Source organism: Suricata suricatta, chromosome 4 (genome assembly GCF_006229205.1).
Source record: "Suricata suricatta isolate VVHF042 chromosome 4, meerkat_22Aug2017_6uvM2_HiC, whole genome shotgun sequence".
Taxonomy (NCBI): domain Eukaryota; kingdom Metazoa; phylum Chordata; class Mammalia; order Carnivora; family Herpestidae; genus Suricata; species Suricata suricatta.
This window is the reverse complement of record NC_043703.1, coordinates 14240423-14255327: the sequence shown is the minus strand read 5'-3', so window position 1 is coordinate 14255327 and position 14905 is coordinate 14240423. Positions and strand designations below refer to the sequence as shown.

The following is a 14905-nucleotide window of genomic DNA, read 5'->3' as shown; positions in this document are numbered from 1 at the left end:
TTGATGTATATTCCCTTTAAACACGGCAGTGAACTTATGTGTGTAGAGTAGGTGCTTTGATAATTTTATAGAGGAAATTGTATGATACGGTCAAGTGGAATTTGTTTTATTAAATTATTTTGTTTATGATTTGTTCAGGAAACATAAAGTTATAATTTTTGCCTTCCAGTAGTTAGACTAACCATGTTGACCTGATTAGCCAAGATATTTAATTTATGTACATGTTGATTTTGATACCTTAGTATATGTGAAGAGTTGACACGACTTTAGAACAACTCTAAGAAATGTGTAAAGATACTTCCACTGGCCTTATTGGTGAACTTTTGGGATTACATTTAAAAAAACACTTGTGTATTTATAAACATTGTCAACTTTTTGATAAAGTAGATATGGCAAAGCCTCCACCTTCTATTGTTTTCTTCTTTTCTTTGTTTTTGTGGTATGAGGATTTAATTTCAAGGAGACACATTTTACAAAAGGATTCTATCTAGGTAGATAGTAGTTCTAGTATTCTAGTAGATTCTAGATTCTAGTAGCATAGAAATACTTTGCAGGTTTAGAACCTAGATTTTATTTTTTAGAACTAGAAATTAGAATTATTGATTTAAGCACAAAAATCTGATTAAAGAAGACTTCTCAAAATCAGATATGCTTCACTGGGAACAAGCTTTTAATAGTAATGCCATGTATTCTTATTTTCAGAGTTTTAAAATTTTATAATTGAAGGAAGTAGGAAAGGGGCCTCGTTAGCATATACATCCCTTCCCCCATTAGAATTTAAGATATCCTTGGAGAAATTCTTTTGTCACATCTGAATTGTATCAGACTTTTTAATACTTTACGATAGAGAAGTCACATTAAATAAAGATGGATTCATGTTGATAAATGTGTCGGCCAACTGCGTGGGGTGAAGTGTAAGTGCATAGTTTACTGCTTCTTAAAGTCTAGTTCTCTTGTTTCTCAAGGTTTGTGTTTGGGATGCAGAACTCCGGGAACTTCGAGCTGAATGTTTCATAAAAGAGGGGGAACCTAGGAAAGCGATCAGTGACTTAAAAGCTGCATCAAAGTTGAAGAATGATAATACTGAGGCTTTTTATAAAATCAGCACCCTGTACTATCAACTAGGAGACCACGAACTGTCCCTCAGGTCAGCTCTAGTGACACACATCCGGTCCTCTTTCCACTGTTGGGAATATGATAATAATCCCATGAAGCATTTTTAATTTTAAATTAAAACTGTGGTTTAAAGTTATTTTTATATTCTTTATATATTTTGTATTTTCCCTAAGTTATTTTATTTCCACATAGTTTATTTTCATGAGCTATGCTTATTAAAATAGAGATACTGTATTTGCAGAAAGAAAATGGGGTGTTTAATGTAGAGCTCTACTAAAGTCATTTTAATTTGAATTAATACGTATGCCACATGTAAAAGTATATGGTCAATTATTAAGTCATTGTGGTTTTTTTTCAATTATTAAGTCATTGTGGTTTTTTTAATTGTTACAAGCAAAAACATCACCTTTTATTGTGATTTCTGTATTTAGTTTAGAAAACTACTCATTGATTATTTTGACTTGGAGTATTTTCCTCTTTTTAAATACATGAGCAGTGAGGTTCGTGAATGTCTTAAACTTGACCAGGATCATAAAAGGTGTTTTGCGCACTATAAACAAGTAAAGAAACTTAATAAGCTAATTGAATCGGCTGAAGAGCTCATCAGAGACGGCAGGTAAGAATACACTTGTCTGCACCCTACAGCCTTCCTTCCCCAGCTTTTCTGGGCGCGGCAGATCTGTTGAACTTGCTGTTTTACTCCGTGGCCATGGAGGACAGCCTGTCCCCGATAGCTCTGGGCCTTGGCAAAACTACTGCAGCTGTACTTTTCTTTTTTTTAATTGTTTTAATCTTTATTTTTGAGAGAGAGAAAGACAGAGTGCAAGTGGAGGAGGAACAGAGAGAGGGAGGCACAGACTCTGAAGTAGGCTCCAGGTTCCGAGATGTCAGTACAGAGCCTGACATGGGCTGGAACTCACCAATAGTGAGTCATGACCTAAGACGAATTTGGATTTCAGCTGACTGAGCCACCCAGGTGCCCCCGTATTTATGTTTAAGAAGGCAGAATATAAATAATAGTAACTGCATAGTATTCTTACTTGCAGATTTATTTATATTTCACCAAATTTTTATTGACTATCTCCTCTGTCAGGCACTGACAGTATACTAGAGGTGCAGAAATGAATATGACATGGGCTTTGGTGTTAAGCTTCAAGATTAGTGTGGGAGACAGACATATAAATTGATTATTAAAAGATAATGTGGTATATAGAGTGATAAAGATGTGTACAGAGTATATAGAGATTTTCTTGTGGGATAGGATTCTGGGGTAAGTCCTTTTGTTAGAGCATCTGAAAAATATTGTACCACTTCTTTGTGGCCTCCATGCTTCCTGATGAGAAATCCATGGTCATTCTGATTGTTTTTCCCTAAAATAAGGTATTTTCCTCTGACTGCTTTCAAGATTTGTTTTCTTTGTCTTTAGTATTCAGAAGTTTAATTATGGTGTATCTTGGTGTGGATTTGTTTTTATCCTATTTGGAATTTATTTCACTTCTAGAATACGTAGGTTTGTGTCTTGTCAAATTTGGGAAATTTCAGCCATTATTTCTTTTTAAAGTTTGTATTTTAAATGTCTATTTTTGAGAGAGAGAGGGAGTGCACACAGGTGGGGGAGGGGCAGAGAGAGAGGGAGACACAGAATCTGAAGGAGGCTCCAGGCTCCGAGCTGTCGTAGGTGCAGAGCTAGATGCAGGGCTCGAACCCATGAACCATGATCATGACCTGAGTTGAAATCGAGAGTCTGATGCTTAACCAACTGAGCCACCCAGGTGCCATGATTTCTTGAAGTACTTTTTTAGGCTTACTCTCTCTCTATTTTTTGTCTTAGATTCCGATTGATGTAAATATTAGCTCTTCTGTTACAGTCTCCCAGGTCCCTGCGGCTCTGTTCATTTTCTTTCTTTCTGAACAGGTTTGGTGATTTTTTTTATCATTTCAATTCATAGATTCTTTTTTCTCTGTCCATTTCATTCTACTGTTGAGCACATTTGGTGAACTTTTTGTTTGGGTTTTTCTAGTTTTCAGTTCTATCACCAAACGTTATTCTTGTATCACTGTTTCTTTGCCAAGGCCATCTGTTGCTTTCCTATCTTTAAGCATGTTTGTTACTCTGCTGCTATTGCCAAGGCTGCTTTAAGGTCTTCGTCAGATAATTGGTATTGCAATTTATTGTCTTTTCTCATTCGGTTTGAATCTTACTGTTTGTTTGGTATGGTGAGTGGTTTTTGTTCGAAACCTTGACACTTCCATTTTATAAGACTTTTTAATTTAAATCTTCCGTTTTGCCTGCCTTTTTCTGACATTGTTCCAGCAGAGCATGGGTGGGCATCACCTTGTTACTGTCAGGGAGGTAGAAGTTTCTGCCTTGACCTTTGTTGATCCCTGAGGTGTGCAGCTCTCACTATTGCTTGGAGCAGGTGGAGGTTGGGGATGGTTTATTTCCAGGCATGGATGAAAGGCCGGGCTTCCCACTGGCTTCTGACACCACTGTGGGGGGTGTGGGCAGCCTCGTCACAGCCTCTCCCCTTGACCTGTTGGCATTGGGAAGGGTGGGGCCTTAATTTTTTTTCTGTGACATTGGCTGGGGTGGTGCTATTATTGTCATAAAGTTTCCATCTTGCTAGGCTGCCCTTTCCAGGTCCTTTGGCTTGAGAGAGCGGCTCTTGTTGGTTTTGGATTTTCTGTCTGCACCATTGGCATGTCTGGGTGGCCGGCGTCTTCCGTTCCAAGCCTGCGGTGTATGAAACTACCAAATGGGAACACTCGGGAAGCTTTACCACATTGTGTTTCCCTCTGGTCGCCCTGCCTGGGCTGGTCTGCCTCCTTTTCTCCCTTTGTCTTTTTCATATGTTGACAAATACAGAATGTCTAGGGTAGTTAATTGTCCCTAGTAGGAGGAACGGGGGAAAGTACATTTACTCCACTTTTTCTTTTTTTAAGTAAAGTTCAGTACTTTTCACTGAACTTTTTGTTTTGAGCTATTTGTCATTTCAAATGTAGTTGTAAAAAGGAAGGCAAGGTTTTGCATACTCTGTATCATTTCCTACAATTGTGCCATCTTGGAAAACTGCACAACACTATCCCAGCTAGGATTTTGACATCGACAGCTTCTGTTTTAAATGTTATAATCTGTGTTTTAATACGTCAGCATTTAAATGTGAAGATTGTAATGCATTTTGGTAATAATGTGCCGCAATGTCATATAAATATATTGTTTAGTGTGCCATTACTGCAGAAAGTAACTTTGTGTATAACATGACTAATACTTTTCAGCAGTTTAAAAAAAATGCTGAAATAGCTTTTATTGTTCTTAGAAAGCTAGTAAATTGGGGATCTAAGCAGGTTCTTTTTGTGGGGAACTACATTGTACTTAGCTGTGAATATTGACATTATGTAAAATGACATGTGGATAATGGGCACTGTTCTTCCATGAAAGTGTAGTGACCAAGAAATAAAACCTGATCTCTGTTTTGCTAAAAATGCCTTGTGTAAGTCAGACTTTAGCAAGGTGTTTTACTCCATTTCAAAATCATGATCATTTTTCTGGAAAGAAATTCATCGTTTTGTTTGATTGGTATTCACAGGTATGCTTTTTTTGTACATATATGCTTTTTTTGTACATTTCTGTGGTCATGTGGTTTATCTCCCAACTTTTGGTTGCAGAGGTGCCTTGGTAAGGTCAGAGTAGTGTTTTAGGTGAATTGGTTAAGCAACATGTGGTGAAGAGTAGCGGGTTCTTTCTTTAGCCCTTGAAACAGAATGTCATTGTTGCTCATGATGATTTGCTCATTAACAGGTACACAGATGCGGCCAGCAAATACGAGTCTGTCATGAAAACAGAGCCCAATGTTGCCGAATATACAATTCGTTCAAAAGAAAGAATTTGCCACTGCTTTTCTAAGGTAACGGTTGATCCATTCCCAGAAATGTGGAAATGTAATATATGGCATAACAACCAGAAATCCTTTTCTCATATTTACTTCTAGGATGAGAAGCCCGTTGAGGCAATTCGAGTGTGTTCTGAAGTCTTACAGACGGAACCTGACAATGTGAACGCTCTGAAAGATCGAGCGGAGGCCTACTTAATAGAAGAGATGTATGATGAAGGTTAGTCTTCAAGTAAGGAACTTGATTTGCAGTATCTAAAAGTTGATGGGTATGAAATTAGCACATGTTTAACATCTTTCTGTTTAGAACGAATTGACCAGAGTAGCCGGAAACGTTGATGACTTGAGGAAGAGGGCACTGAATCTGAGAATTACTGTCTTCCTTAGTGGAGCTGGAAAGGCATTCCACATGAGGAGAGGTTTCTGCTGTTGAAACCAGCTCAGGGGAATATAAAAATAAAAAGTTTAGCCTTTATTTGTTGTAGTCAAGTTAGAATAGAAAATAGCAAAATAAAAAATTTAAATGATAGATTTTATGTCATCAGAGATAATTGCTGATAATTCATTTGGGACTTATATCTTTGAGACTTTTTCTGTGCATATAGATTAGTCTGTGTTTTATGCATATGTAGGCATATATGTGTGTGTATACATATATGTAATCTGTGTGTGTGTACGGTATACATATTATACCTACAACATACATATATATGTCATATATGCCCTACGTATAAAATGATCTTTTTTAAAGTTTTTTTAAAAGTTTATTCTGAGAGAGAGATGGGGGGAGGGAGAGAATACAAGTGGGGGAGGAGCAAAGAGAGAGGGAGAGAGAGAATCCCAAGCAGACTCCGTGCTGTCAGCACAGAGCCTGACGTGGGGCTCAGTTCCACAGACTGACAGTGGCCTGGAGTCGGTCGCTTACCCAGCTGAATCACCCAGATGCCCCTAAAATGATCTTCTGTTCAGTAACATTAGGATAGTTGCTTATGCAGCTTTGTTCAAGTTGAAGTAACAGAGTTTCCTGTAAGATGTTGTAAGGGCTTGAATAAGGGCAGGGTCCCATTTTCGGAAGACAACTAAGGCGTGTACAGCAATATACATTTAAAAAAGAATCCTTTCGTATTTACTGTTTCATAGCTTTTTTCATGTGACCGTGTGCTATGAACATTTAAATAAGATAGTTTTTAAAAGAAGTGAGACTTATAGCCCTTATTGCAAAGTTTTCATTTCAAATCAGGTAAAGCATTTTAAATTGAAAATGATGAGTATTTTTCTGGTGACCCTTAGGTTGTGGTATTCTTTTTCCCCCTCCAATTAAGTGTGAATATTTACTTAGTAAAAAAGCATGCAGCTATTAATATGTATTACATTTAATGTAATGTTAAAGTAATTATAATGGTAAGTGGTAATCCTGGTTTAATCATACTGAGAATGAATCTACAACAATGATTGACATAGGTTTGTGGTCCTCATTTTTTTTTTTTTAAGACAAACTGATCATTTGTTTTCTGGTTTACAAATTTGAAAAGAATTGTGCTCCTAAGTGGTTTCCTGTGAGTGATGACAGCTAGTTACTGCTATTTGTGGGACATTTTATCGCATAGTCCTTGAGGTCTGGTGGAGGCTTGGGATGCACATCATCGAAATGGTCTTCAGGAAGACCCTGTTGGCGTGCTTGTTCTTTTCACTTTTGAGCTACTGTGTCTCCTCAGTGAGACTGGCCGTACCCTGGGATTTTGGACTCCCGATAGTGTTTGGAACTCTTCATCAAAGGGACCTTTGTCATTTGTATTTAAACTCTCAGCTCTAATTGTGAAATTACAGAAGCTGCAGAAGAATATGAAAAGCTTAGCTGTTAAAAAAAAAAAAGGTTAAATCTTGTAGGCTGCTAAATGCAGTTTGGAGTTGCTTTTGTAACTTGAAAGCTAAACTGACTTGCTTTTTAGGGAAACTTGACAGCTTAATTCTTAAAGAAAAAAGATGCTTAATACTAATTTAGTAGAATAGACCTGTCTTCCGAGTCTGTTCTTTTAAAGATTTCTTTTAAATAAAGGAGTTTATTGGGGTGCTTGGGTGGCTCATCAGTTAAGCATCTGCATCTGCCTTTGGCTCAGGTCATGGTCTTGTGGGTTAGAGCCCCGCATCAGGCTCTGTGCTGACAGACCAGATCCTGGAGCCTGCTTCAGATTCTATGTCTCCCTCTCTCTCTGCCCCTCCTCCACTTTCTTTCTCCTGCCACCCTCAAAAATAAACATTAAAAAATATTAATAGGAGTTTATTCTTTGTCTTTCTTGGTGGGTTTGGATTATACACTGGGAATCTTTCTGAATTAAGATTTTTAAGTAAAATGGCTGTTCGAGTCACAAATATGGCAATCGCCAGCCTCACGAGAGACTGAGAATGGACTGCGAGGCCTCTCAGTTTGGGGGGAGGTGCCGAGGGCACCTGTATAACTCCAGCTGAAGGGTATTTCTTATTTAGATTTGAATTGAAGGTTTCGTAAATGATGAGTAAATAATTTTACTTAACTAGGCTAAATAATATTCTTAAACCCTGAGTTAAGTATTGGGGGTTTTCTATATTCTGTTTACTGGCTTAGCCTTTATTTAAATAAGCAACTAAAAATGATTGTAGGAATGTAATGAATAAAAAAAAATAAAGTTTTAGGTTAGTGAATAATGACCATGGAGATTTATTACTTTAGAGATTATGGCAGAATTATCAGGAATGATATTAGGGGATTCACCTCACTAGGAAGTGAGTGAAGTAAGTTGTTGTTTGAGGGGGCCTCTGAGATCATGAAAAATGAAGGAGGCTCTTCAGATACATGAGTAATTTTTTAATTTTTTAAATGTTTTTTATTTATTTTTTGAGGGGGGGAGAGTGAGCAGAGGAGGACAGAGGATCCAAAGCAGCCTCCATGCTGACAGCAGCAAGCCCAGTATGGGGCTCGAACTCACAAACCATGAGATCATGACCTGAGCCCAAGTTGATGCTCACCCGACTGAGCCGCCCAGGCGCCTGGAATAATTCCTTTCATAGCTTTTCAGAGGAACAAACTGCCATTGAAGCAATTCTAAGCAGTTGACAAAGTCCCCTTGAATATAGGCATGATTCAAGTGTCCTTATGAGATGAGGGGTCATACTGGCTAGAACGTCAGTTATGTGAGGGCCTGCGTGTTTTCATTAACAGCCGTCTCGGCTACTTGTGCCGGGCACACAGCACACACTGCTTTGTTTGCTGAATGAATGAAGGTAGTTCCTTTATCAGTAAGTGCATAGTGGAACGAGTATGGGATTTAGAATTAGTCCTGAATTAGAGTCTGCGTCACTTATTTGTTTGTTTGCTTGTTTATTTTACTTGCAAGAAAATTACATAAAATTTGCCATTGTAGCCATTTTTCTTAGGTTTTTATTTTACTGACCAGGGGTGCTCATCACCACAAGTGCAGTCCTTCATCCCGTCACCTGTGTCACCCATCCCTTACCCACTTCTCTCTGATGACATCAGTTTGTTCTCTGAACTGAAGAGTCTGAGGAGCACCTGGCTGCTTCGGTTGGTAGAGCATGCGATTCTTTATCTTAGGGTCATGAATTTGAGCCCTATGTTGGGTGTAGAGATACTTAAAAAAAAAAGTCTGCTTCTTGATTTGTCTCATTCTCTTTTTCCCTTTGCCCATTTTTTTGTGTTTCTAATATCCCACGTACGACAAAGATCATATGGTGTTTGTCTTTCTCTGGCTGACTTATTTCATTTAGCATTATGTTCCAGCTCCATCCATGTCATTGCAAATTGCAGTATTTCATTCTTTATTATGGATGAATAATATTCTAATGTGGATATGTACCACATCTTTATCCATTCATCTTTCAACAGATACTTGGACTGCTTCCAAATCCTGGCTGTTGTAAATAAAGCCGCTGTAAACATAGGAGTGCGTATGTGCCTTTGAATTAGTGTTTTTGTATTCTTTGGGTAAATACCCAGGAGTGCAATTGCCAGGTCATAGGGTAGTTCTATTTTTAACTTTTTTGAGGACCCTCCATACTGTTTTCCAGAGTGGCTGCACCAGTTTGCATTCCCACCAGCAGTGCCAAAGAGATTCTCTTTATCCATATTCTCGCCAATATCTGTGGTTGCTTGAGTGTTAATTTTAGTCATTCTGACAGGTGTGAGGCGGTATCTCATTGTGGTTTTGATATGTATCTTCCTGATGATGAGTGATGTTGAGCATCGCTCCAGGTGTCTGTTAGCCATCTGGATGTCTTCTTTGGAAAAGTGACTATTCATGTCTTTTACCCATTTCTTCACTGGATTATTTGTTTTTTTTGTTTGGTTTTTTTTTTTTTGGTGTTGAGTTTGATAAGTTCTTTATAGGTTTTGGATACTAACCCTTGATCTGATAGGCAATTTGCATATATCGTCTGCCATTCTGTTGGTTGCCTTCTAGTTTTGCTAATTGTTTCCTTTGCTATGCAGAAGCTTTTTATTTTGATGAGGTCCCGATAGTTCATTTTTGTTTTTGTGTCCCTTGTCTCTGGAAGTGTGTTGAGTAAGAAGTTACTGTGGTTGAGGTCAAACAGCCTGCTTTCTCCTCTAGGATTTTGATGGCTTCCTGTCTTACATTTAGGTCTTTCATTCATTTTGAGTTTATTTTTGTGTATGGTGTAAGAAAGTGGTCCAGGTTCATTTTTCTGCATGTCACTGTCCAGTTTTCCTAGCACCATTTGCTGAAGAGACTGTCTATTACACTGGATATTCTTTCCTGCTGTGTCAAAGATTAATTGACCATACATTCGTGGGTCCATTTCTGGGTCCTCTGTTCTGTTCCATTGATCTGAGTGTCTGCTTTTTTGTTGGTACCATACTGTCCGGGTTACAGCTTTGTCATACTTCTTGAAGTCTGGGATTGTGATGCCTCCAGCTCTGGTTTTCTTTTTCAGGATTTCTTTGGCTGTTCGGGATCTTTTCTGGTTCCATACAAGTTTTAGGATTGTTTGTTCTAGCTCTGTGAAGAATGTGGCCACAGTGGCCACAGTCTGTTTCTCTCCTGAACTGTGTCTTCGCACTTCCTGCCTCCTTTGATGTGGCCTCTTCACCCTTTGTCATGGAGTTTGTTCTTCCTGTCTTCAGGTGGGTTGTTGGGGGTATTGAGGATGATGTCATAGTTATGTAGTTGCATTTGTGGGATGAGGAAAGCCTAGGGTCCTCTTACTCCTGCCATCTCCAACATCTTTAGCTGTTTTTAAGGTATGGGTACATTCACACAACCACACAAAATAACAGGACAGTTTGTGGCCTCAGCTGGAAAACTCCAAAGACAGTGGTTGGAGTTACCTGAAGGCTTACCTAGTCACGTGGCTGCAGGCAGAGGCCTTAGCTGGGGCCGCTGGCTAGAGCACCTGCCTGTGCCTTCTGCCGGTGGCCTGGGCTCCCTCGCAGCGTGCAGGCTGGGTGCCCGGGCAAGTGTTCTCAAACCCCAAGCCAAAGACAGTCCTATATCGACACCTCGTTCTTGCCCAGGGTGGTGTTTCTCCACCTTCTCTACCATCAGACGGGGAGAGGATCACTGGAAGAAGCCACAGTTCCAGGTCGTCCTGTCACCCTCAGCCTCCAAAACACCCCTCCTACATTTTTACTAAATTGTTCCCATTATATTCATTTTCAGGACAGTAGTTTGGACATTGCATTGACTTCTCTCTATAAACAGTTGAATGGGCTGGCTAGCTTCTAGGTTTAATCTGTGACTGCTGCATTAACTCCAGTTGGCACAGGCTATTCTAATATTACTAGTGATATCCAGAATTCTGAGACCAGGAGTCAAGTAGTACTTTTTCTAGATGAAGAGCTGGCCTGGGCAAAGTTGTAAAATAGATAAAGTTTGTCTTTGATCTCCTACAGTGATGTCCTGTACACAGATTCTTGTGTCCGCTTGCTTATCCTGGGATGCGACCTCATGACCCTGTCTAGTCCCACCATCTTCCACAAAAGCATTGTGTTCTGGATTTACACTGCCTCCTTGCTTCCCACTCTTATGCCTCTCAAGTAGTACTTGAGGAGCAGTGGCCAATTGTAGGGTATTTGCATTAAACTCTGATAGACACAAGCCAGTGCCTGCTCCGCTTACATACTGGGCAGTGTTGGGGCAGGTGTAGGGCCACAGGGCTCATCCAAGTCAGGAAGGACTGAGAGTGGATCCTATTTGTCATGGCTGCTGCTTTTTTTGAGGTTGTTGGCCAGATTCCCCAGCTCCTAATACGTGGGGAGAAAGAAGGAGAGAGATTGGTTTGTGTTAAAAGATGTTGCATTTAGGGATCACACCTAAAGTTGCCTTTGTAGCTTGGAAGCGGCTTACATACAGTTGACCCTCAAACAACATGGGTTTGCACTGCATGGGTTCCCTTACAGGTACATGGATTTCTTTTGGCTAAATACCGTACAGTAGCCTAAATGTGTCTTTTATTTCTTAGGATTTTAATTTTTTTCTTCTGCTTACCTTATTATAACAATACAGTGCATAATACATATACAAAATCTGCAGATCTCCTGTTCATGTTTTGGGTGAGGCTTCTGGTTTGCAGGCGGCTACTAGTAATTAAGTTTTGGGGGAGTCAGCAATTATATGCAGATCTTCCTTTTGTGCAGGGGTGGGGCAGTGCCCTAGCCCCTCCATTGTTCAAGGGTCATCTGCTTTGATGGCACTAGTCCTGTAACTATGGGCCCATGTAGTCAGAATCTATAAATGAAGTAGTTTTGAAGTTTCCAAGTCTTGAAATAGGTGTCTCTCCCTTAGTTTCACCTGAGGAGCTGGAGTCAGGTTGTTAGACTAGGAAATGGCTAGTCCTTTGCAAAGGCAGCTAGTGTAAGGCGCTGTATATGTGGATTACTTAAGCCCTTTGGTTATAAGTTCCTGAACTCCAAATCTGGCCTTCTCCATTTTTATTTACACACAGACTGCTTAGCCATAGCCATAGCCTGTTCTTTTCTTTGTAAAAGTGCCTGGTTTCAGGGGCGCCTGGCTGGCTCAGTTGGTAGAGCCTCCAACTCTTGATCTCAGAGTCATGAGTTTGAGCCCCACGTTGGGTGTAGAGATTACTTAAAAAAGTAAAAGTGCATGGTTACAGGGGAGACTCCGTAGTTAACTGCTCTGGACATTAGCACATTTACCAATCAGTTTAGATTTAAGCACATTTGCCTATCATATATCACTGGGCAAAACATGCTACCGTGTGTGTCTTGGTGACACTGTGACTTCCTGTAGGAAATACAAAGGAATCCATGAGCTTAATAGTAGATGGAGAAATGGAAATATTTACAATAGTTAAACAGCATTATGCAGCAGAAAAAGATATGTTACAAGCTAATTTCCAAATGATCAAAAGCTTAAAGTATTAGAAAAAATATAAAGGAAAAAAAACAGGGACAGACACCAGGTGTGGGAGATGTAGCTGGAACAGAAGCCCAGGGGCAGGAGGATTATGGGGTCCTTTGCCTTTTCCAGTGGTGACAGGCACCTCTGACTTAGACAGAGAGGACATTTGGAAAGGGGGAAGTAAGCCATTGATAGATTTTTGTGTGACCTCACATATTGAAGTGACTTCTTTAAAAGAGAAAGAAGAAACCCTCAAGCATGTATCCTGTTACAATAGAGACAGACTGAGTACATGGAACAGGCCTGGATCTATGTCTGTCTGCTCTGGGCCTTAAATACAGGTGGTGGTCTCTCCTGACTATTGAGAGAGAGGTTACAGTACAGGATTTAAAATTTCATAATCTGACAAACTGGAATTCTCTGTTTATATTTTACTATTAGCACTACCTCTTTTCCAAGTGAAAAATTTAATGCCCATGTACAGAGCATATTGATAACATCAGATTCAGTTAGTGTGCTGGCCATAGTATGTCCCTGTGCGGAATTAAACCTTGACACTATTTAAACCAGCCTGAAATATAATGGTTAAGCTTGCCCTCAGAGGCTAACGTTGGAATGCATTCCACGATAGAAGTAGTTACATGGATGGAAGCTTGACTTAAAAAAATTTTTTTAATGTTTTTATTTATTTTTGAGAGAGACAGAGCATGGATGGGGGAGGGGCAGAGAGAGAGGGAGACACAAAATCCAAAGCAGGCTCCAGGCTCTGAGCTGTCTGCACAGAGCCTGATGTGGGGCTCGAACTCACAAATTATGAGATCATGACCTGAGCTGAAGTTGGACACTTAACCGAGTGAGCCACCCAGGCATCCCTGGGATGGGAGTTTGACTTTAATAATGTCAGAAATGGCTCAGAGTTTTCGTACACTTACATGACGAGGCTATATCATAAGGGTTTTTTGATACGGTCATTGTCTAAGAATGAATATGTAGAAAACAAGGTGGTAGAAAACTTTTGATTTTCATGGTCTTTATTAGGACAGTCTCATAGGGAAACATTCCCCCTTGCATGTGATTGTAAGAAATTTCAGATACAGAGAGAAGTGGAAAGAATTTTACAGTGAACACTCATGTTCTCTAAAGTTAATATATTACATTTTATCACATTTATCTGTCTATCCCTCTATTTTTCTCAGTTCATCTCTTTTAGATGCATTTCAAAACAATGTAGACTTTAGTTTACTTTTCCCCAAATACTTCAACTGACATATCATTAACTAGAATTTGTTTACTGTCTTCCTTTTTATTCCTTATTGAGGGAGAGTAATTTTAGATACAATAAAATGCACAAATCTTAGGGATACCAGTCCTGAGTTCTGATACTCATGTAATCTATTAAAAAGAAAATTATTCATGACACTTGTAAAAGACCTGGAGAAAGGCTTTGTTCTTGGGAAGGAGCGTGGCTAATCACCATAGGTGTAGGGACCACGACAGTGGGGTCTTGCAGTGAGGGGGAGATTGGGTTCAACTCTCATGTCCAAGAGGACAAGTGGGTATTTGTAACCAACGAGCAGTGAGGGGGACAGTGGGTGGCAAATTACCAGAGGAAGCATCACGGAAAGGGAGGATTCTTGAGAGATGGACTCAACCGGATTTTGTCTGAAGGCAGGCCATGGTAGGGAATGAGAAAATTGATCAGATACAAATTCAAATTTAGTCAGATCCCCAAATTGGGAAGATATTAGTTAAACTAACTTAACGGGATTTGTGCTTAAACTGGATTCTATAACAACCAAAAAGAAAACCCAAGGTCAGGCCCTTAGAAAGAGATCTTGGAAGAGCCTGACTAGAGAGTGTTTGTCAAACGCAAACTCCTATGAAGATGCCGAACGTTAAATTTCCCTCTAGTCCCTTACCAATCAGTCCCAATCCACTGCTCAGGCAGCCCTTGTTCTGATTTTCCCCATCATAGATTTGTTTTTCCAATTCTAGATCTTCATATTAATAGAACCATATAGTATGTCCTCTTTTTTATTTTTTTCTGTTTATTTTTGAGAGAGAGAACACGAGCAGGGGAGGGGCAGAGAGAGAATCCCTTGTTGACAGTGAAGAGTCTGTGACACGGGGCTTGATCTCATGAACCAGGAGATGGTGATATGGGCTGAAATCAAGAATTGGGTGCTTGACTGACATGCCAGCCAGGCGCCACAGTGTTGTCCTCTTATAGAAGGCTTTTTCATTCACGTGTCTATGAGACTTATTTATGGTGTTATATCCATTCCTTTTTATTGCTGAAGAGCAGAAATAGGCAGTTTATTTTCTGTAAAAAGCTAGAAAGTAAAAACTATAGGCTCTGTGCCCCATACAGCCTGTGTTGCTACAGCTCATCTCTGCCCATGTGGTGCCAGGGCACCATCGACAATACAAATAGACATGGCTGTGCTCTAGTAAAACTTTATTTTAAAAACAGGTAGTGGGCTGGAAGCATTATTACCTCTGTTCTTTTTTTTTTTTTTTTTT

General features: G+C 39.6%; 1 protein-coding gene across 2 annotated transcripts in view; it reads left to right on the top strand.

The window, feature by feature from the left end:
* DNAJC3 (DnaJ heat shock protein family (Hsp40) member C3) overlaps positions 1–14905 on the top strand; it is a 78905-nt gene that overhangs the window by 51097 nt on the left and 12903 nt on the right. For both annotated transcript variants that reach the window (XM_029936527.1, XM_029936526.1), the window contains 4 exons: positions 966–1147; positions 1613–1732; positions 4916–5021; positions 5106–5226. In XM_029936527.1, coding sequence (XP_029792387.1) covers positions 966–1147; positions 1613–1732; positions 4916–5021; positions 5106–5226 — 529 coding nt within the window. The remainder of the gene's footprint in view (positions 1–965; positions 1148–1612; positions 1733–4915; positions 5022–5105; positions 5227–14905) is intronic.